The following is a 25,509-nucleotide window of genomic DNA, read 5'->3' on the forward strand; positions in this document are numbered from 1 at the left end:
CGTAAGAGATGTACGTCTCCAGCACATGAACACTTCCGTACCTTCGTCAGAGGTCCATCTAGGGAGTTAGGTATCCAGGAAAAGTGCTGCTTTCCTGCTTCTGAACCCTGGAGTTAAGGCAGTGCACCCACCAGGCACGGACACTTCTGTGCTGTCTGAGCAGGCTGATGGCCCAGATAAGGGGGTCAGGCGAGGTGGGGCGTCAAGATCACATAGGTGGAGGCCCCATGGAGGACATGCTGTGAGTGGGAAGAAATGTGTTTCCATTCTACCTAGTCCATGCCCAGTTAACTTTAAAAATCTGCCCGCATTACCAGGGCTGGCAGTCAGGTAGGTGAGGGGTTGACGGGCGACGAGGACTCTCCCGGGCAGCCTCTTCAGTTTGCCTGCCGGTCCCCACCCTGACCTCAGGTAGTCCTCACTGACTCATCGGAGGTCATCCTGCTTCTCCTATTAGGACTTTAGTGATAAGGAGGAAGAGGAGAAACTCCTTTCTCAGGGCACAACGGTAGAGCTTTTTGCTTTCTAGTATCACACAAATAATGCATGCGTGTGTGTCTGCAGGAAAGTATATGACAATCTAAGTAGCAAATGGAGCTAAACAAACCTCTTCCCTCCCTCACACTGACCCCCCTCACCTTCCTCCCTCGGTAACCCTGTTGACTATGTTTTATATACGTCCTTCCAGACTTTTAGAAGTGATACATGCTTCAGGTTTTATTGTGCACAGCGTTCTGCAGCTGTCTCCCCAAAGTGCCTGTTCAAGTCTCCCGGACCTATCAGCATGTTTGTATTTCCCTTATCTCCTAGAGATTTAACTGGGAACAGCATGGCACATTCGGCCAGTATTCTTGCAGATGTTCAGGTGGCTTTTTCATTGTTTGCTGTTGCGAGGGATGTAACAGACATCTTTGTGTGCTGCAAAGTGTTTGAAAGCATCTTGCTCTGTCTTTCTCTTACTAGCCCCCTGTTTGCGCTGGGTGAGCGTGAAGGCAGAAATAGCCTGAAGGGGAAATCTGAGCGTAGCACCCTGGGTGGATCCCAAGTCCCACTGAATGGCACCTCAGTTGTGGCTTCACTGGATGGCGGAGTTTCCATTTTAATGCACCCTTATTTGGAAAACTGGCCCATTTGGGAATTAACCCTTTCTTCAACAACTCCAGGTAGACCTCATTGGAAATATAAGTTAAAATACTTCCAGGTGTGATGGCATTAAATATGCTAAAGGCCCAGGGCGTGTGAATCTTAGTGGCAGCTACTTCCATGATCGGCCACCTTTGTTAGCAATAAAAACCAGCTGGGGGAGGGGTCTTTTTCATGTTGGCCTTGTGCAGTTCTTCAGAAGACCTGCCTGCGGCGTTGTTCTGCTGAGGAGGGTTCTTCCTGAATCTTCCTGTTTGGGGACCATGGCTTTGGCTTGAAGGCCAGCATCTTGGACCTGGGATTCTCCCTTAGGTGGCTTTCTGGAGTCTTGGCAAGGTGCCCCCTGCCCGCATTGCCAGTGCCCCCGAGGCAGCCCTTCCGGGCCTGCGCTGAGGAGCTGCACACCTGCCGCCCCGTCCCTGCTACCCCTCACACCCCGACGGCTGCCGCTACCTGTCCTGACCTCAGTGACATGAGGACTTGAACGCCTTTGATCTCAGCCAGCTGGTGGGACATAATTGGCAGAGGGTGACTGTGCCGTTAACTGAGACTGTTCCCTGGCCTCCAAACCCAGGCTTCAGGGCCTTCTCACCGAGAATGTCGGGCAGACCTCACACTGTCTCAGTCTGAGTCCGGGCTCACCTTTTCCTCCGCACAGGTGGTCCCCCTCTTCCAGGGAGCCCCTGGAATCATCCGAGGCCCTTCCCTCCTGTGGCTTCGTGTGGCCAGGCCTCCTCTCTGCCCTGGCTTCAGGCAGCCCTTCCCACTGGTCTGCTCCCACAGCGCTCGCCCTTCTGATCACTCGTTCACACGGGGGCTGGAGTGACCTTCCTGAGCGTGCCTTATGTTTGTGTGCCCTATGTTTCAGGAAGGATTTAGGCACACACCGGCATCTGGTCATGTCGCTCCTCTGCTTGGTGTCTGCATTGCTTCAGGCCCCAGATGCTCAGCATGGAGTCCCCAGTCCATGGTCTGAGCCCCCTGGCCCTCCAGGCTCAGCGCTGGTCCAGAAACCCTGAGGAGCGCCCGCACCCAGCCCCTGGCACTTCCCGGGTGTGGTGTCGCTGTGGACCTTGCCCAGCTCCCAGCTCTCAGAGCTGTGAAGCAGGCGCCCTCAGTGACCTGGTGAGCCCAAGAGGCTCCTGCCCGAGGAGCTTCTGTAGAACTTACAAAGCACATCCGGACACCTGAGCCTCTCCACCTACTTAGCTCCATTTCCAAGTCTCACTTGCCGTTTCCCCTCCAGCCGTCCCCTCCGCATGTGCACCCTGCATTTCTCACTGTCCAGGCCCCTTGTGGCAGCCTCCCTGCCCCCGAGGCGGGCTGCTCCTCTGCCTTTCTGCTTCCCTGCTCGGTCCGTGGCTAAGGCTCGGTTCCTCACGTGGCCCCAGGGAACCGGCCCCCTTGAGGTCGCGCGCCAGGGGCCCTGCCTTCGCCGCCCCTGCTGTCCTGCACGGCACAGCGGCCACTGTGGTCAGTCCAGTCCCACATGAACAGGGCCAGGGAGGAAGGGCTGGTGGCAGATGGGCCCGGTCTGAGGTGTTTTCCAGCCCCAAATGTGCCTCCTGTCACCTCAGCAGCCTCTGCGGTGTCCTTGGCTCTTTCTGACCCCCGGCATGCACACAACTGCCATCCTGCAGAGCAAAATTTTCCAGAAGATGTGCCTAGAAACACTGACCCCACAGGAATTTCCTGTCCCTCAAACAAACCACCGCGTGGTAAGTTTGAGGCCTGCTGTCTCCGGGTCCACAGCAGCCAGCCGCACACGAAGTCCGGGAAGTCCAGGCAGAGAGCTGCGCGGTCCTGTCTCCCGCAGTCGCCTCCAGCCCATCTTGACCAAGGGCCGCTCGTCACAGCACCCCTCATGCTGCTTTCTTAAACACCCTGACGTCACGTATCACTGACAAAGCCCCTCATCCTGCCTTTGTCACCAGGAGCTGTCCTAGGTACGTGTGGCCCCAGTAACCCCCTCCCCCACACGTGACCACCGAGGGCCCCGCCCAGGCTCCTTGTCTGCTGCTGAGAATTGGCAGGCACAGACGCTGCTGTTCCCCTGGGCTCCAGAGAGCCTGGCCCTGAGCCTGGCAGTGTGGGGGTCAAGGGCAAGTTGATGGTTAATACATTCGTTGTCCCACTGTGTCCCGTGCTTCCACCTGTGCTCTGCAAAGGTTTCCCTGGTCATACAGCTGGGAACTCACCTCCTGTGTGCGCACATCCATGCAGGGGAGCCCCCAGCCCAGAGGGGCCATTCCCTGAGCTCCTGGCATGAAACCCGGAAATCACACAGCACCCCTTGGGCCGCATCAGGGCCTCCTTAGTGAGGGGATCCTTTCTGGAGCGTGTCCATCCATGTTCAAAGCCCATTGTTAGCTTGGGAGGGAAATGATTCCAACTGACTGATGGTTTTGGACCCTCTCCCATCGCTCTCTTCCCGGAGCCTCTCTCTGCGCCAGCCTGTTGTGGCTGTGTCCACAGCGCCCACACAGAGCAGCACCGCAGCTGGCGGCGCGTTCAGAAACCTAGTCCAGAGCAAAGGTTGCTCAACAGATGAGAGCATCAAGTGTCGTCGTTAATATTAACGACACCACCCAGGGAAGGAAGCGTAGCCTGCTCTGAGGTCCCCAAGTTTGCACCCAGGTGTCATTGTTAAGGTAAACTTCAGTGCCATCACGACATTGGAGCTCAGTACTTCTCAGCTCTAGCAGCCCTGTCGGAGCGGAGCTCGGCACCGAGACGCAGAGAAAGGGGAGGTGCGCCGACCTCTGTCCTCTCGCCGGGGTCTGCCGCACCCACCGCGGTGTCCTCTCTGGCCTTCCCTGAGGCCTGGATGTGACTGCAAGTCCTTGTGTAATTCAGTCCATTTTGGAGAAAGATTTTTGAGTATCTGTTCTGTGCTGGGTAGATACTCAATTAGATATAAAGATGAATAACGAACAGCAAACCTGGTCTAGAGCAGAGTTTCTCGCCTCGGCGCTGCTGATATTTTAGGCCAGCTAGTTCTCTGTTGTGGGTGTGGCTGCGCCTTGTAGGATGGGCAGCAGCATCCCAGGCCTCTGCCCATTAGATGCCAGTAACACACACCCCCGCCCCGCCCCGCGGCAACCAAAAATGTCTCCAGATACTGTCAAATGTCCTTTGAGGGCAAAATCGCCTCCCCGCTGAGACCCACCAGCGGGAAAGAGAAATAGATTCCACGCAACATGGAAATGCTGCCAGGTGCCGAAGGCAGTGGGGCCGCCCGTGCTTCGAGAAGGGGCGCGGGGAGGTGCTGGGCATGTCTCCAGGGCAGCCGTCTGAGCCCAGCTCTGCCCCACCGGGAGTCAGGGAGACGGGACGACAGGGTCACGAGAGGAGCTGCAGGCAGACGCACAGCCTGGCCTTGGGGAGCTACAGGGCCCATGTGACTGGAGCGTTGGGTGTGTCTGAGGAACCCACTTTGGGGATGGGTGGCTGCAGGGTGAGGGGGGTGGCAAGAGCAAATTTGACCCTGGGAAAGGTCACCGGGGGCTGAGTGGAAGGAGGGCGTAGAGCAGACATGGGCGTGGGAGCCCAGCCGCCTCTCTGCCCCTCTGCCCCAGGCAAGTTGCTTAATGTCCCTGTTTCCTCGTCTGAAATAGCAGTAGATGAAACGAGTTAACACGTTTGCAGTATCGAGAACAGTTATGACTGTTACTGTTAGGGGACTGTTGCAGGATTTCAGAAGAGAGGGAGTCCTGAACAATGTCCCGACATGGGGGTTGGGGAGAAAGTGGCAGATGTGTGAGAGCTTTAGGGATAGAATTAGTGGGATCTGATACTTTGGGGGATGTAGAGAATGAGGAGGCCCATAGTAATTGCTTTAATTTTCATAACCATCCTGCAAGGAAGGTGCTATTATTGCCACCACTTTCAGATGAGGAAACCGAGGCCCAGAGAACTATTTGGTCTCGGGTTCTCCCAGTGGGTTGCAGGCTCTCTGAGAAGAGGGCTTCTGATTTGTTCGTGTGTATCCCTGGTACTGAGAGACCGGTACTCAGTGGGTGCTCAGTGTGTGCTCAGTGGGTGCTCAGTGGGTGCCCAGTGTGTGCTCAGTGGGTACTCAGTGTGTGCTCAGTGGGTGCCCAGTGTGTGCTCAGTGTGTGCTCAGTGGCTGCTCAGTGTGTGCTCAGGGGGTACTCAGTGGGTGCTCAGTGTGTGCTCAGGGGGTACTCAGTGTGTGCTCAGTGGGTGTTCAGTGGGTGCTCAGTGGGTACTCAGTGTGTGCTCAGTGGGTGCCCAGTGTGTGCTCAGTGTGTGCTCAGTGGCTGCTCAGTGTGTGCTCAGGGGGTACTCAGTGTGTGCTCAGTGGGTGTTCAGTGGGTGCTCAGTGTGTGCGCCACAGTGGCTTCTCAGGGAGACCATGCTGGGCCATTGGCTGGGTAACAGAGTCTCAACGTTTAACATCCTGGGTGTTTCCATGAAAGGCTCAGTTATTCCTGTTTTCCAGTTCATTCCTTCACAGGCCAAATAGAATCATATAGAGTTTAGTAAAAGAGAATTGGTGTTTTAAAAGATAGAAAACATTTTTTTTAACTGACAAAGGGGGAATGAATTGTATTTGTTGATGAATTGTATTTGTGGAAATACTGGATTAGCCAGTATCATGAATTAAAAAAATTTTTTTTTCTTTATTGATTTTAGAGAGAGAGGAAGGGAGAAGGAGAGAGAGATAGAAACATTGATGAGAGAGAACATAGATTGGCTGCCTCCTGCATGCCCCCCTTTGGGGATTTGGCCCACAACCTGGGCATAAGCCCTGAGTGGGAATCGAACTGGTGAGCTCTTGGTGCGTGGGTCAGTGCTCAACCACTGAGCCACACCAGCTGGGCCAGCTGAATTTTTAAATACCTTTTTCATGTGTGCATTATGCTAATAGTTTTGTATGGCCGTGTTCTTCGTGATGCATTGCCTTGGCTTTTTGGTCCTCTTACTGGGTTAGATGAGTAATTTAGTTGACATTCCAAATTTATTTTCTGAATTCCTTGCTATTTAAACTGACAACAGGAATAGGTAATTCCTTTCATTAAAAAAAAAAATCAAGGGTTAAGAATATAGAAACATACATGGACCATTTACAGGCAGGGTGTGAAGACCCCTGGGTGGGAAGCGGCCTGCCCTGCAGACACTGCGGAGGGAGGGAGGCAGCCCAGAACGGCCAGCGGCCGGGCCCGTGTGAAAAGCAGTCCAGGATTCTGAGTGCCCACTTTGGGAGTCAGTCTTTGTTCACTCATTCACACAGCAAATGTTGGTCGAGTGCCTCTATTTGTCCAAGCACTGCTCCAGGTGTGGGGACACGAGGGTGATAGACATACCTCCAGTCGTTGTGAAACTCTATGTCTGCTGAAAGAGAAAGACACAGAAGTGATTGCAAAATAATCATAGAACAATATGATAAGCATGGATAATGACCATTTGAGGTCTGTGGTGACATCAAGGGCCCCACAGACAGCTGAGATTTCCTCTCTTCTCCTCTACTTATTATTTTTTTCCTGGAATGCTTTAAAACCTGTTGCCAACAGCCTGGCCAGTATGGCTCAGTTGGTTGAGCATTGACCCATGCACCAAGAGGTCGCCAGCTCCATTCCTGGTCAATCATTCTCGCTCATCGATGTTTCTCTCTCTCTCTCCCTCTCCCTTCTTCTCTCTCTAAAAAAAATCAATGAAGAAAAAATATAAAAATAAGACCTGTTGCAAACATATCATTTTACCTGTAGATAAGTCAGTCTATATCTCTAACAGACAAGGGCGTTAACAAACAGACCAGATCATGACCACACTGCCTAACACCATAAACACTAATTCCCTCGCACTCTTCCATACCAGTGCAGTCCATGTTCAGATTTCCTTGTTTTCTCAGAATACCTTTTTGCCCTTGGCTTGAGTTGGTTCAAACAAGTGCCACACTCAGCACTTGGTTATTTCTATGTTAGTACATATTTAATATAGCATTGCCCGTAGTGGCCAAAAAGAGGCAGGGGGGACCGTGTGAATAGCTATAAAGTGGGCAATGATTTGGCCTATAGCCAGGATTAAAGAGGAGTGGGGTGGGAGGGGGGTTGTTTTTTCTATAAACACTTCTATATTTCTATAAACACTCTGTAGTGCTTGACTTGGTACAAAGTACAATGTGTTCTTTTTATAGTCAAAGATACAATTTTAGTAAAGAAAAAACAGGATAATTAAATGATTTTTATTGCTTTGTTCTCTTTGCATGCCTTTGACCAGGCAGCTTTAAGTGCCTCTGGGAGTTGGGTCCGGGGAACCCACCCATTTTTTTTAATAGATTGTTCCTTGGAGTGGAGGAGCCATAAACCAAGGGGTGGGCGGCTTGGAATATGCTTCAGTAGTGCGTTGATCAACTTCAGTTTGGGCTAATTTTTAATATATGATTATGGTTGGAGAATCTTGGTGGAACCAAAAACTTAGCAAGTTTGTTGACTTTGCGCTATTATAGTGATTTAGGATTAATGTGTTGCTGTCAATGTTTAACACAGTCTGTTCTTTTCTGTTCCCTCGCCCCCACCCTCCCAGGCTTCAACCATGTTAAGAGCCTCCTTGGCACCCATGTAAGTAATTGCTCTTAGAAATTGTTATTGTGGAGAACAGCTGTGGGTAAAAGGAATTCAGAGTAACTTTAGTAAACATGCACCTGTGCAGCTGAGCGTGGAGAAATGCTTTTGACTAGCTAGCGCTCCATGGGCATAGGAAAGGAAACACCAGTAAGTATAATACTGTCAAACTAGAAACATTTTTCAGTGTTAGTTCTATCTATTTTGGTGAGGTAGCATCAAATGGAAAAACTTGTTTAATAGTTCCTGTAATATTCTCTGGAAATCAACTTAATTTACTGTCATCAGGCGGTCAGTAGAGTGTTGCATTGTCTGAACTTGAGGCTCTCGGGTGAGGGCCGCAGGAAAACACTGTGTGCGCCTGCATTGCCGTCCCGTCCCGTCAGGCTGGGTGTTGCAGTAGCAAGGAAGTTGAGAACCTTTGGCATGGACTTGGGGACGAGGATGGGTCCTGAGTCAGATCTGGGGGGAGGGTGCTGTGAGCTTACTCAGACACCTGAGATCCCCCACCCTTCCTCCTGCCTCTGTCCTGCCTGAGGCTGACATTGACCTTGCACTTTGTTTTCTTCCATTGGTGGCTGTATAAGGTGCTTATGAGCACACTGTGGGGTTCAAGTCCCACCTCTGAACTTAAACACTTCCTGTGCCTCAGCTTCCTCACTTGTAAAATGAGAATAATAATAATAGTAACTGTATTATAGGGTTGTTGTGAGAATAAAAATGAGTCGATTGTATAACGCAGTGCAGTGCCAGGGACTTGAACTTTCTGAGTGTGTGCCAGTGTTATTCTCGGTGATCTAAGAGGCAGGGTCACCTGCAGAGGGGAAAGGTGGGTAGTTGGTGGAGGAGGTTAAGGAGCTGGACTGCAGAAATATGGAATTGGTGAGCAGCTTAGCTGGCAAGAAATTTAATTGGTAATATTGCCGTTATTATGCCCCACCCCGGCTATAGCACATTTTCAAACTTGGCTTTACATATGGCATTTTTTAACTCCAGAGCAAGAGCCTATTTAAGTTTTAAATTGAAAATATTTTTTTAAATTTTGAAATAATTCCAGAGTTGCAAAATAGTGCAAAGAATGTCCCTATGCCCTTCACCCAGATTCCCAGTGATAATACTTTGCGCACCGGGAACAGTTACCCAAATCCGCGAACGCACGCTGCTGCGGGGCCGTCTAACCACAGCCCTTATTCCCAGGCTGCAGCGTTCCTGGTGTCCGTTGGTCCACATTCAGTCCAGGATCCGCGCTGGTCCTCAGTAGTCACATCTCAGTTTCTTTGCACTTGAAGTCGTTCTTCAGTCTTTTTCTTTCGTGGCCTTGACCCTTTGGACGAGTACTGGCCAGTTATTTATCATTGGTATTTAAAAAGTGTCAAAAAATCAATGTGCCCATGTCCTCGGGTTTCTGTTTGTTGTATAAAATAGATGCCCCTCCCCAGGAAATTAATGAAGAAATTAACACCGTTACAGTACCATTACCCAGACCACTGACCGATCGCATTACCGTTTTCATCGGTTTTTCAACAGTATATTTTCTAGTCAACAAAACAGATTGTGAAGACACTTGTTTTAGTGACAAGGACTCTGGGGTGGTTCCTGTTGCTTCCGGCCCACCAGGCAGGTGCGAGTGAACCGCACTGTGCACACCTCTGCGCAGAGGTCTCTCAACTGACCCTGGTTTCCCCAGGGTCTTTGACTTGGGATGCTCTCGGGGCAGGTTTGCAGTGTCCTGCTTACTGCGGGTCTCACGGGGATGTCCCCGTCGCCACAGCCTCCCCACGCCCTCTGCCTCCTTGGAGGGTTGACTGTGCACCTGCTCTTCACAGGTGTTTCCTGACCCCTGTCTGTCCTCATAGTCCCCCAGCTTGTTCCCCCGGGTGTAGAGGGACAGTGGCTTCAGATCTCTAGGTAGGACTCTTGGGGCCTGCTAATGCTAATAGTCTTTGGGCTTGGCCAAGGGTTCCAAACAGAACCGTGGGCAAAGGCTAGACCCTCCAGTGCGGCTGCATTCCCATCGCGGGGAGCGTGCCTGCAGCGGTTTCTGCACCTGTTCCTGCACCTGTTCAGGCAGGACTCCTTGCCTCAGGACAATGTAAGACAGAACCTCGTGCCTGCAGTAGGAAAGGCAGAGCTGAGCTGGTTGAAGCTGGGGTGCGGAGTCTGGAACCCAGCCCTCTCTGGAAGCCTGGGGTTAATTCTGGGAACACGGAGCAAACTGTGGGGCCTGCGCTGGTCCGTTCTGTCGGGCAGCTCTAGGCTGGACGCCATGGCACTCGGGCGGTATGACGAACACACCCTTGGCCCCTTCTCTTTGAATGTGTGTCGCTGAGTAGGAAATTGAAGGACGTCCCATTGCTGCCCTCCTTGGATTACGAGAAACTGAAGAAGGATTTGGTTTTGGGGAGCGACCGCCTGAAAGCTTTCCTGCTGCAGGCTCTGCGCTGGGTACGTACCTTTCGCGTGAGGCTAAGAAAGAGCCCGCTGGTTTCCTGGGCTGCACCTGCTGCATCTTTCAGCCCATCTACTAAAAACCTTCCTGCACCTGCTGCATCTTTCAGCCCATCTACTCAAAACCTTCCTGCACCTGCTGCATCTTTCAGCCCATCTACTCAAAACCTTCCTGCACCTGCTGCATCTTTCAGCCCATCTACTCAAAACCTTCCTGCACCTGCTGCATCTTTCAGCCCATCTACTCAAAACCTTCCTGCACCTGCTGCATCTTTCAACCCATCTACTCAAAACCTTCCTGCACCTGCTGCATCTTTTCCTGCACCTGCTGCATGCCTTCAGAAGTGCAGACAGCTTCCGAAGATAGCCTTGTCCCCTCCTTAAAAACTTCCACATTGACCCCGGGGCCATGGCCTTCCTGCGGTGGTTTCATGTAAGCGGTTTCTAGGCCCAGGAGACTCCCCTGTCATCTGGCCCTTTCCCGGTCATGAGCCACACTGACGGGGGTCTGTGTGTCAGAGTTCAGCACCCTTCTCACGGTGCATGTCCGCAAAGCCCTGTGTTCAGGTATCACCACGTGGCCACTGAGCAGACCTCAGGGTGAAACCTACTGTCACATCTTTAAGGGAAAATCGGGTCTAGAGTGTTGCTTCTCTCCCCCTTCCTCAGACTGATCGTGGTTAACTCAGGGTCCTCACGCCTGTTGGTCTCAGGCCTCTTCACTCTCAGAAATTACTGAGGCCCCAAGAGCTTTAGTTTACGTGAGTTTTATCTACCAATGTTAACAGTGTTAGAAATTAAAACCCAGAAAATTTAAAATGTATATTTATCAATTCATTTAAGATGAACAGTAATAAACCCAGAATATATGTTTTTTAAAATATGTTTTTATTGATTTTGGATAGAGAGGAAGGAGGAGGGAGAGAGAGAGAGAAACATCGATGTGAAGGAGAAACATCTACCGGCTGCCTCCTGCACACCCCACTGGGGATCGAGCCTGCAACCCGGGCATGTGCCCTGATCGGGAATCGAACTGGGACCTCTCAGTCTGTGGGACGACCCTCAGTCCACTGAGCCACATCAGCCGGGCTAACATTAATGTTTTGCATTAAACGTAACTATTTTCCAAAGCAAAAAATAAATTAGTGAGAAAAGTGGCATTGTTTTACATTTCTGCAAATTTCTTTTATGTCTGGCTTTGTGGAGGACAGCTGGGTTCTCATATTTGCGTCTGTGTGGGGTTTGTCACAGTGTCACTTCACATAGCCCCTGAGAGACGGAGTGTGAAGGACAAATGGCAGCTTAGCAGGACCATGAAAACAGTGGTGACCACAGGCCTCCCTGAAAGGGCTCTGGGGACCCTGGCGTTCCTCAGATGACACGCTGAGAACTGTAGGTCTGAGTCAACACTGGTTGGCTCTTAGACCGTCCATTCTAACTCACCGTGAAAGAGTGTCAGATTCCCGCACGGAGCCCCAAACTTCAACATGCCTCTGAGCAGTTTCCCACCTGGGTAGCAAAGGTCTCCTACAAGCACTTCCGAGGGCTGCCGTGCCCCCTGGTGAGGGCGGGGCGCCCCAGGAGGCGTGGGAGCAGCAGGGCCCTCTGCCCGTGGGCAGTCTGCGTCAGCTGCCCAGAGTGGGCCTGGCAGCATGAGTGATCTGGTGGCCTCCCTGCCCTGGATGTTGGCCTCTGCTCGAAGGAGCAAATTCGTCTTGTCTTTGGCTCTTTCGATCAGTCCATGCTCCTGAGCCTCTTGGTGAGACAGGGTGTCCCGGGAAAAATAAGCAGGTGTCTTACAATTGTGTCTGTGTCCCCCTCCAACAGCCCACCCCAGCCCCGTGCCCCTTCCCGCCACCCAGCACCCCAGGCCCGACCTCAGTGAACTCAAGAAGAGTGGCAGCCCACAGACGGGCCATTCCTGGCTCCACCTTCTTTAATCAAGTCCTCTCCTCCCTCAGAGCCTCCCTCCTTGGCCACAGTGGGTTCAGTCTGTCAGTGACACCTGCCTCTGCAGGCCCCGCCTTTCCGTTCCGGGGGCTCTGTGGTTCCCCCCGCCCATGTCCTTTATATGGCAGCTTGTCCTCGGCCTGAGCAGGGCCTGCAGTCTCAGGGATCTTTGTGTAGTCAGATTTCTCTGCAAAAGCAAGCACATTTGCTCACGTTAGTTCTGTGGCTTTCCTGCACCCTGACGAACCGGTCCGTGCCCACGTGCACAAGCACGCACCCCTTCACACGCTCCCTGGGCACCACGTACCTTCCACCCCTGCAGGTGGTAAGTACAGTCTAACTTAACACAACAGATTAATTATACCAGCTACCCCTACACACACACACACACACACACACACACACACACTATTGCTGCGTCAATCCAGTGGAATAAAGTTGAGCTTGTTGGCATGGCGTTCATTCAGAGCCCCCTACAGCCTGCCCTGCGCCCTCCCCAGTGCTTCCCCACCTCCCTGGGCTGGCCCACACTCCCCCACCACACCCACATCCTGTGCAGGCTGACAGCCTGCTCATCCTTCAGGGGCCAACTCTTGAGCCCCTTCCTGCAAAAAACCCCACCTCTCCAGGTGCTGGTGAGCTCCCCCTTGTCTGCACGCACAGTCCAGGCATTGTCCCGCCTCACTGCCCTGAAGATTCACTCGTATAAGTCGACCCTACATCTCCCGCGCCGCCCGTTTCAGGGACATCACGATGTCTTGTTTGTGGACTGGTTGGCTGCTTACCCAGCTCTCCAGGATGTTCCTTATTTTGTTTGGTTGAATGTGTAGTTACTGGGACTGCTGTTTAAAACATACCCACTCTGGCCTGGCTGGTGTGGCTCAGTGGTCGAGCATCGACCCAGCACCAACAGGTCGCCAGTTCGATTCCCGGTCAGGACACGTGCCCAGGTTGTGGGCCTGATCCCCAGTGGAGGCCACGCAGGAGGTGGCCAATCGATGTTCTCTCTCATGGATGTTTCTCTCTCTCCCTCTCCCTCTCTCTCTAAAATCAAGAGAAAAATGTAAAACATACCCACCCACTCTGTGAACATTTTCCTCCGGTCAGACATTCCTTTTGCTTTTCTTCATGCCAGCGCTTGACCACATCCCACCCTGGAGAGCAGAGGGACACCGTTCTGCAAGCCTACATCAGCAACGACCTCCTGGACTGCCACAGCCAGAGCCAGGTCAGGGCCTGCGCGGCTCAGCTGTGGCCCCGCCGCTGGGGAGGCGTCCGTTCCTCTGCGCAGTTTCGGCCTGGGGACTGGTGTCAGCCTTGGGCTTCTGTTAGCGTCTTAGATCTGCGCTCCACCCTGAACGTCAGCCACTTTACATCTAATCCAGAGTCCCAGACAAGTTAGAATTGCTTGATTCAACTCGAGCTCGTTCTGCTATTTCCCCTTTTCTCAAATTCCCAGCTCTTTCCTCACTCTCGTTACCACGAGCCCTGAAAACTCAGCATGACTTACGACAGGCAAGGTAGGTGAGCACATCCGGTGTTTTCCTTTCTTCTGTTTTTCCCGAGGATATGTTTTTATTGACTTCTAGGGAGAAAGGAAGGAAGGAAGAGAGAGAGAAAACATCGATTTGAGAGAGAAACATCCATTCGTTGTCTCCCTACCAGAGATCAAACCTGCAACGTAGGTCTGTGCCCTGACCAGGAATCAAAGCCACAGCCTTTTGGTGTGCGGGACAGTGCGCCAGCAACCGAGCCACCGGCCAGGGCGCAGATTCAGTGTATTTTGTCTGGACCTGCCTTGAAGTGCATCTTTAACACCGTATTTATGTGTAGCTCTGGACCAGACAGTTCCAGTAGGCAAAGTATGGGATTTGGAGAGAGAGAAACTGGTTCCAGACCTCTGCCCTGCCACCTGTTCTATGGCTTTGGAGCAAGTCACTCAGTCTTGGGGAGCATCCCTATCTCTGAGGAGGAGCCAGCTCCCGCCTCGGGAGGTTGTTGGGGTGACGTGTGTGGGCACGTGGGACACACTTAACACAGGCCCAGCACAGAGTGGTCAGTACACAGTCCCCACCTCTCCACCCTCTTACCCGTGGTCAGCACCAGGCTTCATTGGACAGGAGGAGGATAGAAACCTGCCACACAGCATATACAGGTGTGGGTAAAAGTAGGTTTACAGTTGTGAGTACACACAGCGCGGTTAAGTTGTAATAATCATAACCTGCATGTCCTGTACCATACAAACAGCCTACTGTGCCCACCCCTGTGTGTAAAGAAGACCTTGCAATTTGTGATTTCAGTTGAATAGTTATCCAAAATGCGCAAAATACATTATCTCCCTATTGTTCTTTTTATCCTCACCCAAGGACATTTTTCCTTTTTTCTTTTGTTCAGATACAGCATGAGGGAGGGAGAGAGAGAGAGAGAAACATTGACGTGAAAGGGACACATCTAGTGGCTGCCACCCACACGACCCAACCAGGGCTGGGGACAAACTGCAACTGAGGTACGTGCCCTTAGCGGGAACCGAACTCGGGTCTCTCTGGACCGCAGGCCAACGCTCTAACCGCTGAGCCAAACCAGCCAGGGCTATCTCCCTATTGTTAAGCTTCACTGCGGGAGCATGGAGTAGAATGTCAACACCTTTTTGGATCACAGATAAAACAGCTCCTGGGAGAGCTAATGACCTGTTAATCTGTTTTGCGTATGGGCAGTACCGTTTGAAGTGACCACTTGTTTCTTTGAACGTAGTCTTATTGCTCCCAGGAAAGGGTTGTGTTCAGTTTGAAAGTCTCCCAAATTCCTGACTTCCTTTTTCTTTTCTTCTTCTGTCTGTATTTGTGGTGACAGTGAAACCAACCCATGGGCATGGAGCCCGTGTGACTTATAAACTTAACTTCAAAGAGTAACTCAGCCCTGCCTTCTGAACTATCACGTTTCATGGACTCTAAGGTGCCCCGCCCGTCTTAGCATCTCTGAGGTCGGGTGTTTCTTGCAGTTGATGCTTATAATATGTTTTAATTGGCAGTTTTCTTTTTCTCTTGGTTTTCTATTAAAGACTAACGTGTCCTCTAAGGAAAGGTGTCTTAGGTTTTGCGACACATATTTGTCAAAATGCTGTCCTCTCCAGAGCCACTGACACTGCCACTTCTTCCTCATGACACTATTTTTAATGGCTGTGGTTTACTATTTTTAATAAGAAATGAGCTGGGGTTGCCTTAAGATGTCAGAACAGGAGACTCCTCGTGTGATGTGGCTGCTGCGTCGCCATGACTCTGCAGGACATTGCCCTTGGGTCAGGGGTCGAGCTGGTCGTTAGCTGGCTCCACGGCTCAGTGGTTAGAGCTGCAGTGTTATCATCCGGAGACCTCATCAAATTAGGGCTCTCCTGCCCTGGCCGGTTTGGCTCAGCGGTTAGAGCGTCGGCCTGTGGTCCAGAGAGACCCGGGTTCAGTTCCCGCTAAGGGCATGTACCTCGGTTGCAGTTTGTCCCCGGCCCTGGTTGGGTCGTGCGGGTGGCAACCACTCGATGTGTCCCTTTCACGTCGATGTTTCTCTCTCTCTCTCCCTCCCACTCTATCTGAACAAAAATGGAAAAATGTCCTCGGGTGAGGAAAAAAAAGAGGAAACCACCATCTTGACTTTTTAAATTGTGGTAAAATACATAAAACATACCATCTTGACCATTTTTAAGTGTATGGTTCTGTAGTGTTAGGTATATTCATATTATTGTGCAACAGATCTCTAGAACTTTTTCATCTCGAAAAACTGAAACTCTGTATCATTAAACAACAACCCCCCACCCCCACCCCCACGCTGTCCCTCCCCGCCCCTGGCAGCCTTCACCTTCTGTCTCTGATTTGACTACCCCAGGCACCTCACTGGAGTGCAATCATGCAGTATTGGTCTTTTGGTGACTGTGCTCATTTCTCTTGACATGATGTCCTCACAGTTCATCTATGTTGTAGTATGTGCCAGAATGTTTTTTCTTTAAAGGTGAATAATACTCCATTACATGTTTATACCACAGTTGGTCACCCATTCATCCATCGATGGACACTTGGGTTGCTTCTACCTTTTGGCTGTTATGAATAGTATTGCACTGAACATAGGTGTACATATCCTGTCTTTGGTCTTACTCAGTTCCTTGCTTTTCTTGATAGTTTCCCCATGTAAGTATGTGCCGTAGCCCAGTCAGTGTGGCTCAGTGGATTGAGCGTTGTCCCATGGACTGAGAGGTCCCATTTCGATTCCCGGTCAGGACTCATGCCCGTGTTGCGGGCTTGATCCCCAGTAGGGAGCATGCAGGAGGCAGCCGATCGAATTAGCTCTCGTACATGGATGTTTCTATCTCTCTCTCCCTTCCTCTTTCTCTAAAAAAATCAATAAAAACATATTTTAGCCCTGGCCAGTTTGGCTCAGTGGTTAGAGTGTCAGCCCGCGGACCAGAGAGACCTGGGTTCGGTTCCCGCTAAGGGCACGTACCTCCGTTGCAGTTTGTCCCCAGCCCTGGTTGGGGTTGCGTGAGTGGCAACCACTTGATGTCTCTCTCTCACATCGATGTTTCTCTCTCTCTCTCTTCCTTCCTTTCTCCCGCTCTATCTGAAGATAAATGCAAAAATGTCCTCTAGTGAGGATAGAAAATAAATAAATAAATAAAATAAAATAAACTCTAGTTTTTAAAAAAAGTATATGCCCTAAATAATAGAGTGTTTGCAGAGTAGCAAGCACACACTTTGCTATGCAAAGAAAAGGTACTCTTCCCACGTTAATAAAGACACGTAGGAGAAGGTGAAATGAACAAAATTGCTGGATCCTAATCGGACATAGCTTCCCAGGGCACTTATTGATCACCTCTGGCGACATCTGTAGTCAAGGTCAGGAGAGGGTCCTGGGAGGCGTAGGGCATCTGGCAGGCTGGAAGGTCAGTCAGGTACCAGTTATCCAGCACCAGCGTGGATGGCCGTGGGGATGGTGAGCTGCTCTGAAATTTTCATTTTACGCTCGCCTGGTCTGGTCTACTTCCAGGTCTCCGCATTGGTCCCATGAGAACTTCTCCGTGGTGTGGAGAGATTGTCCACAGCTGATCCACACGTCAGGGTGCAGAGCGGGGAGCTGGGCCTTCGTCAGCACGTGGTCCAGGCCATCCCAGCACAGGAGAGTGGCTCACCACACCCAGGCACTTTGTACTCTGTTTAGAAATATCTTCTAGCGCCCTGGCCTCAGCACTTAGAGCACTGGCTTGTGGACCAAAGGGTCACTGGTTCGATTTCCGTCAAGGGCACATACCTGGGTTGCAGGTTCGATCCCGGCCCTAGTCAGGATTGTGCAGAAGACAATGAATCGATGTGAGAATGTCTCTCTCTCTCGCTCGCTCCTTCCCTCCCTCCCTCCTTTCCACTCTATCTAAAAAAAAAAAAAAAAGGAAAAGTATCTGCAGGTGAGGGTTAACCAAAGAAAGAACTGTGGAACACTGGAAGTATTGAAGTATTTGCTGAAAGTGCATGCTCTGTGTCCTAGCAAAGCCACTCCTAAGTGTAACCCCAGCAGAAATGTGTTGGTCGGTTTACTAAAGATGTATAAAAATGTCACAGCAGCTCTGCTTATAAAAACCAAGACTGTGTGACCCAAATGTCCATCAGCAATAGAATGGATAAACAGTTACCTGCAATAGCCCGGCTGGTGTGGCTCAGTGGTTGAGTCTTGTCCCATGCACCAAGAGGTCACTGGTTCAGTTCCTCATCAGGGCACATGCCCAGGTTGTGGGCCAAATCCTCAGTAGGGGGTGTGCAGGAGGCGGCCAATTGATGTTGCATCTCTCTCTCATCGATGTTAGGCAGACGATCTATGTTGATAATTCTTTCTCTCATCAATGTATCTATCTCTTCCTCTCTTCCTTCCTCTCTCTAAAAAATCAATAAAAACTTTAAGAAAATTACCTGCAATATATGTATAAAATGGAATACATGGAGCAATGAAAAGAAACACACAACATACAACATAGATGAATCTCACAAACAATGTTGAATGAAAAACGTCAGACATAAAATAATACATATGCAATAACTTCATTTATGAAAAAATTCAAAGACAAACAAAACTGACCTGTGATTTGGAAGCCAGGAGGGATGTTGCCCTTGGGTTGGACAGGGACCCCAAAGGGCGTCTGGGGTTCTGGTAAGTTCTTATTGGGTCTGGTTACTGGTTACCCACATGGTCACATTGCGAAAGCTCATCGAGCTATACACTTATGATCTGTGCAGTTTCCTGTATGGATGTTATATTTAGTAAAAACTTTATCTGAACAAAGATGGTGCAGTGGCATTGGGCATCTTGGGGGTGACAGCCTGCCATGTGTCACTACCTGAGTCAGCTCGTTCAGTCTGGGCTGGTGGCTCCCTCCATCCGGTGCACGGCTGCTGCCGGAAGTCTCTCTTTACCGGATTTCTGATTCCTTCATCCTGCTCCTGACTTGGATCTGTTTCCAGGGTTCCGTACTGTTTTATTTCTTGACTCATTCTCTTGGTTGGTGGAGCGTATCCTTTAGTTAGTAGCTTCTGGAGAACGATGGGTGGGGAGTATGTGAGACTGTGTATGTCTGAAAATTTATTCTTTGTAAAGAATTCTGGATTGTAAAGAATTTTCCTTCAGTATTTTTGTAAAAAATATGTTTTATTGACTTCAGAGAAAGGAAGGGAGAGGGAGAGAGAGAAACATTGATCAGCTGCCTCCTGCACGCCCCCCACTGGGGATCAGGCCCACAACCTGGGCATGTGCCCTGGCCAGGAATCAAACCGGCAACCTCTTGGTGCATGGATTGACACTCAACCACTGAGCCACACAGGCCAGGCTTCCTTTAGTATTTTGTGTGTGTATGTTTTAAATTTTTTTCCCCTTTATTGATTTTATTTATTTATTTATTTTTATCCTCACCCGAGGACATTTTTTCATTTTTTGTTCAGATAGAGTGGGAGGGAGAGAGAGGAAGAGAGAGAAAGAGAAACATTGACGTGAAAGGGACACATCGAGTGGTTGCCACCCACACAACCCAACCAGGGCCGGGGACAAACTGCAACTGAGGTACATGCCCTTAGCAGGAAATGAACCTGGGTCTCTCTGGACCGCAGGCCAACACTCTAACCGCTGAGCCAAACAGGTCAGGGCTCCCTTTATTGATTTTAGAAAGAGAGGAAGTGAGAGGGCAACAGAGATAGAAACATCAATGAGAGAGAACATCGATTTGCCGCCTCCTGCATGCTCCCCACTAGGGATCGGGCCCACAGCCTTGGCATGTGCTCTGGCCAGGAATCGAACCGGTGGCCTCTTGGTGCATGGGTCGATGCTCAACCACTGAGCCACACCGGCCGGACTTCCTTCAGTATTTTGAAGATACTGCTCCATTGTTATTTTAGGTTCCAGTGTTGCTGTTGAAAAGTCTGAGTCGATCTCATCCTGATGCTCTGAATGTGACCTGTTTCTCTCTTAGAAGCATATTGACTCCTTCATCACCAGTGTTAATAAATTACCCACATATGCTATCTTTTATGAGGTGTATACTTTGATTCACTGTTTTGGGCACTTTGCGAGCCTTTTCTATCTGAGAGCTTCAGTTCTGGGAACTTTTCTGAGTTACTGTGTTGAGTCCCTCTGTTTTCTCTGTTCTCTCTTTGAATGTCAAACCTCTTGAAGCCATTCTCTAATTTTCTTATCTTTTCTCTCATATTTTCCATATTTTTCTTTTTATTCCACTTTCTGGGAGATTTTTCTCATCTTTATTTTCCAACCATTCTGTTGAGTGTTTCATTTCCTTTTTTTATAGTATTCTGTTGTTTCATGGATACAATTAGCTTCTGATATCTCCAAGTATATTAGTGACACATTTTTGTTTATTTTTGGTTTTCTTATCCTGCACAGTCTCATTTCCTCTGAGTTTCCTTCTGCCCCCCACCCCCGGCCCCTGTTTATTTTGGTCCTATGTTCCATGTTAGAAACTTCCCTTGGGTTTCTGGTAGACCTTGGTTATCTCCTAATGTTTAGGGTGGGAACTGTAAAGCCAGTTGGGAATTCTGAGTATGAGGATGTGACCTGCAGACAGAGACCTTAACAGAGGGGAGCCAGGGAGCCATCTGTTAGGAGTCGCTGGTTTCAGGGTCTCTAATTCTTTCCCTTGGGCAGTCACTGTCCTCCACAGAGAGTCTTCTGGTCTCTCTCCTAAAGGGTATGGAAGCAGCCAGGGAAAGAGGGGCTCTTTACCCTAGGTCCCATTTCGGTGTAGAAGCCCCGTTCACCTGGGCCTGGTGTCCCCCGTCAGAGACCCCCCGCTCACCTGGGCCTGGTGTCCCCCGTCAGAGACCGCCCGCTCACCTGGGCCTGGTGTCCCCCGTCAGAGACCCCCCGCTCACCTGGGCCTGGTGTCCCCCGTCAGAGACCCCCCGCTCACCTGGGCCTGGTGTCCCCCGTCGGAGACCCCCCGCTCGCCTGGGCCTGGTGTCCCCCGTCGGAGACCCCCCCCGCTCACCTGGGCCTGGTGCCCCCCGCCGGAGACCCCCCGCTCGCCTGGGCCTGGTGTCCCCCGTCGGAGACCCCCCGCTCGCCTGGGCCTGGTGCCCCCCGTCGGAGACCCCCCGCTCACCTGGGCCTGGTGTCCCCCGTCGGAGACCCTCCCGCTCGCCTGGGCCTGGAGTTCCCCGTCAGAGACCCCCTGCTCGCCTGGGCCTGGTGTCCCCCGTCGGAGACCCCCGCTCACCTGGGCCTGGAGTTCCCCATCAGAGACCCCCTGCTCGCCTGGGCCTGGTGTCCCCTGTTGGAGACCCCCCCGCTCACCTGGGCCTGGAGTTCCCCGTCAGAGACCCCCCCACTCGCCTGGGCCTGGTGTCCCCCGTCGGAGACCCCCCGCTCGCCTGGGCCTGGTGTCCCCCGTCGGAGACCCCCCGCTCGCCTGGGCCTGGTGTCCCCCGTCGGAGACCCTGATGTTCCCTTAATGAGAGAGTAGCCTGGCCCCCGTGGGAGGACGAGGGTAGGGTCAGCGTGAGCTGCAGCTTCCACAGCTTCCGTCTGTTCGCTCTCATTTCTCCACTTCGCCTCCTGAGGGTTGAGTGGGTCACCGCCTCACTGCCCACCGGCGTTGAGTCTGCCGGTCAGTCTCCATCCGTAGTCCCACTTCCCAAGCTGTGTAGTTAGCATTTCGTTTGCTGTTCTCTCTGATCTTGAGAATTTGTGTCATTCGTAAAAATCCATTTACTGTAGTTTTATCATGGTTTCAGGGAGCAAAATTAGAAGTGTGTGTTGGATCTGTGGTTCTAACCCGGAAAAACACCAACTGTAAGAGCAAACAGTGTGGCTGCCTTTGTGTCCGCCACTGTTCCGATGCTTTGCATAATTCTTTTTTAAAATATGTTTTTATTGACTTATTTTTTTAGAGAGAGAGGAAGGGAGAGGGAGAGATAGAAACACCGATGAGGAGAAACATTAATCATAAGTAGGTTGCCTCCCTCACACCCTACTAGCCTGCGACCCAGGTGTACACCCCCACCGGGAATCAAATAGGCGACCTCCTGGTGCATGGGACGGCGCTCAGTCCACTGAGCCACACTGGCAGGGCTAATCAATTCTTTTCTAAATTAATTTTTTTTAGTTTAGCCGGTGTGGCACAGTGGTTGAGTATTGACCCATGCACCAAGAGGTCACTAGTTTGATTCCCGGTCAGGGCATATGCCCAGGTTGTGGGCCAAATCCTGGAGGGGGCGGAGAGGGAGGCATGCAGGAGGCGGCCATCGATGTTCTCTCTCATTGATGTTTCTCTCTCTCTCCCCCTCTTTCTTCCTCTCTCTCTAAAATCAATAAAGAAAAAATTTTTTAGTATCTTTTCTATTTTTCAGTTACAGTTGACTTGTGATAGTGTATTAGACATTTATATAACTTGGGAAGTGATCACCCCGATAAGTCTAGTACTCATCATATAATTCTTTTAATTTAAAATTTTGAATAACTGATATTTGCCAAATCTCAGGAAAAAATCCATTGGCAATTAAGATTTCCAGACAAACTGTTTGGCTTTAGCCTGTTTACTTCACCTGTAATGAATTCACGCCGAGGAAAAGAACGGCGGGCCGGTGGCGGGGCCAGGGCCAGCAGAGGGGCCAGGGCCAGGGGCGGCGGGGCCAGGGATAGCAGAGGGGCCAGGGCCAGGGGCGGCGGGGCCAGGGATAGCAGAGGGGCCAGGGCCAGGGGTGGCAGCGGGGCCAGGGCCAGGGGCGGTGGCGGGGACGGGGCCAGCAGAGGGGCCAGGGCCAGGGGTGGCAGCGGGGCCAGGGCCAGGGGCGGTGGCGGGGACGGGGCCAGCAGAGGGGCCAGGGCCAGGGGTGGCAGCGAGGCCAGGGCCAGGGGCGGTGGCGGGGACGGGGCCAGCAGAGGGGCCAGGGCCAGGGCCAGGGGCGGCGGCGGGGTCAGGGCCAGCAGAGGGGCCAGGGCCAGGGGTGGCAACGGGGCCAGGGCCAGGGGCGGCGGCGGCGGGGCCGGGGCCAGCAGAGGGGCCAGGGGCGGGGGTAGGGGGCCGGGCCGGTGGTGGAGCTGTTTGTCTGCTTCCTCTGACGCCCGGTTCTTGCCCCTTTGCTGTCCCCGCAGAGGACCGTGCTGCAGCTGCTGCACGGGAGGAGCGACGTAGTGCGTCAGTACATGGCCAGGCTCATCAATGCCATCGCATCCCTGGCAGAAGGTGAGGTGCCAGCTTTTTCTTCAAAGGGAAGAGCTAGGTCTCAGTGATCTGTGTTTTTTTGTTTTGCTTTGTTGTTTTTGTTTTCTCCTTTAAAAGCGGACCCTCTGGCCCTGGCCAGTTTGGCTCAGCGGTTGAAGCATCGGCCTGCGGACTAGAGAGACCCGGGTTTGGTTTCCGCTAGGGGCACGTGCCAAAATAATAAAAATAAATAAACAAAAGCGGATACTCTTCACCCGGCTGGTGTGGGTCAGTGGTTGGGTGTCAACGCATGTGGGCGCCGGTTTGATTCCCGGTCAGGGCACATGCCCAGGTTGTGGGCCTGATCCCCAGTGGAGGGCGTGCGGGAGGCGGCCAGTGGACGTTCTCTCTCATCCGTTTCTCTCTCTCTTTCCTTTCCTTTCTCTCTAAAGTCAGTAAAGAAAAAATATTTTAAAAAAAACCACAGATGCTCTTCTCCAGGCTTTTTAGAGATGATATATGTTTCCTCAACTTATTCCTGTTTAATGTGTCTAAGGTGTTTTGTGAAAATTGGATGTTGTCAGATTGCTATAGTTTATATCAGAGCAAATTTTGACAGTTTTGGAATTTCTTTTGTAAGCCTTCTAGTTTTATTTTTGTAAGCTTTCTGGTTTTATAATAGTACTTTTTGGATTGCTTTCAGATATGTGACAAATAATTCATTTTCTTTTTATTTATTTATTTATTTAATCCTCACCCGAGGACATTTTTTCATTTTTTGTTCAGGTAGAATGGGAGGGAGAGAGAGGAAGAGAGAGAGAGAGAGAGAGAAACATCGACGTGAAAGGGACACATCGAGTGGCTGCCACCCGCATGACCAACCAGGGCCAGGGACAAACCGCAACTGAGGTACACGTCCCTAGCAGGAACCAAACCCGGGTCTCTCTAGACCACAGGCTGACACTCTAACTGCTGGGCCAAACAGGCCAGGGCACAAATAATCCATTTTCTATAATTTTCTACTTTAGGTAAATTAAGGTTGGTGACACAATTACTGCTGATCCCAATAAGCATGGCACCATTTCCTGCCTGAGACTACACCCTCTTAAATCAAGAGGAGTTAAAAGTTCCAAAGATAACCTGCCACCATACCTGCACTCAAGTGATTTTACAAAGAGTCGTTATCTTCCATAGTTCCAATTTGTTTGAGCTCTTTATAAAGTGAATAAAGGACGTTTCAAATGATGACTATATGATACACCAAAAATGTGGCCATTCATTCATTACATTCTCCCATCTATTTAAGAAACAGTTATCATCAGCCAGGGTATGTGCCAGGTTCCAATCCTATAATACTGTTGAAGTTTGCGTCCAAAATTAGCATCTGTTTCAGGCCACAAGTCCACAACAGGCCAGTGACAATTCAGGCCATACTCTAGGGTTCCAGAGCTGGTTCCCAGCTTCTCTGGGCCAAGGACATGTCCGGAAGGAGCAAGGGGCGTGGCCAGAAAGCATTGGTGCCTCTGTTGTAAAGACTAATAGGTTCATGACCTGCTTGTTCCCCACCTCGTTCTCATCCTAAATCTGACTTTCAGGTTCAGGGTTTCAGGTGAATGAAGAACAGTGCTCCCCACAAGCACGTAGTGATGGATTCAATTTAGATGACAGGAAGTGTGGTTTCCTATTATTAGATAGTTGGTTGACTAAAACCAACTTTGCAAAAGAAATATGTTCTGAGTGTTTTAGAACCTAAAATTATACACTCTGCACGTGTTACATGCAAAGGTTTCATAGAAAGTGGTTGTGGAGCTCAGTTCTTTCCCGCTTCCCTTGTTCGTCTCTGGTTGTGTTACTAGGTCGCCTCTACCTCGCCCAGAGCACGGAGGTGCTGCGGATGCTGGAGGAAAGGCTGAAGGAGGAAGACAAGGACATCATCGCCCGGGAGAATGTGCTCGGGGCCTTGCAGAAGTTCAGCCTCAGGTGCTGACCTCGCAGTAGTTCATGGTGGTTGGTGGCTCCTGCGAAATCAAATCGGGGTTTTCAGAAGCCACTGTTTTGTGTTTATTTGATCCCAATGACAACCCAAGAGGCAGATGATATTGTTCAGCCAACGCCTAGGGCAGGTCAGGTGACTTTCTAAGACAGAGCTAGAAAGCTCGTCTCCAATCCAATAAACCCTCCTGATCAGGCTGCTTTGGATGGAGGAAGACATTTTTAAAGGACTGTGTAGTCTCCTAATGAGCATCATCGTGTCTCAGCCTCGTGCAGAGTTGAGAGATAGACCCACGGATGAAACGTGACAGCCTCAGGCTTCCTGTGGCCCCCAGACCACGTGTCACAAGGAGCAGTCACAGCAGGTTTGAGCGGCAGCTCTGTGGAAGTCGGGGCTGGCACCTGTCCATATGTCCCAGCAACACAGGTCTCGGCCTGACCCTGTTGTGACTTGGAACTGCTCCCCATCAGAGATTTACAGTCAGACACCCCTTCTTGAGCCAGCTCTGATATCCTCACCGAACTGTCTCTTTTTAAGCAGCATTGAGGTGTGCTTTCTACACCACCAAATCCACCCATTTTAAGTGTGCGGCTCAGTGATTTTTAGTATATTACAGAGTTGTGCGACCATCACCGCAGTCTAACTTTAGAGCATTCCCATCACCACAAAAGGAAACTTCATGCCTGTTTACCTCACTCCTCAGGCTGATCCCCAGC

At 51.0% G+C, this 25,509-nt stretch overlaps 1 protein-coding gene and 1 long non-coding RNA gene across 5 annotated transcripts in view; one reads left to right on the forward strand and one right to left on the reverse strand.

Annotated features, from left to right (window-relative positions):
- The window catches only part of ARMC9 (armadillo repeat containing 9), a 125,598-nt gene that overhangs the window by 34,832 nt on the left and 65,257 nt on the right, over positions 1 to 25,509 (forward strand). For all 4 annotated transcript variants that reach the window (XM_036254646.1, XM_036254650.1, XM_036254649.1 and 1 more), the window contains 5 exons: positions 7,693 to 7,727; positions 10,064 to 10,175; positions 13,264 to 13,356; positions 22,752 to 22,842; positions 24,657 to 24,780. In XM_036254646.1, the coding sequence (XP_036110539.1) occupies positions 7,693 to 7,727; positions 10,064 to 10,175; positions 13,264 to 13,356; positions 22,752 to 22,842; positions 24,657 to 24,780 (455 nt within the window). The remainder of the gene's footprint in view (positions 1 to 7,692; positions 7,728 to 10,063; positions 10,176 to 13,263; positions 13,357 to 22,751; positions 22,843 to 24,656; positions 24,781 to 25,509) is intronic.
- Positions 17,908 to 18,646, reverse strand: LOC118625609. Its single transcript, XR_004958696.1, has 3 exons — positions 18,493 to 18,646; positions 18,234 to 18,395; positions 17,908 to 18,034 (listed from the first exon to the last, which is right to left on the reverse strand). It is a non-coding gene; the product is annotated as an uncharacterized LOC118625609 (long non-coding RNA).

Source organism: Molossus molossus, unplaced genomic scaffold (assembly GCF_014108415.1).
Source record: "Molossus molossus isolate mMolMol1 unplaced genomic scaffold, mMolMol1.p scaffold_m16_p_11, whole genome shotgun sequence".
Taxonomy (NCBI): Eukaryota; Metazoa; Chordata; class Mammalia; order Chiroptera; family Molossidae; genus Molossus; species Molossus molossus.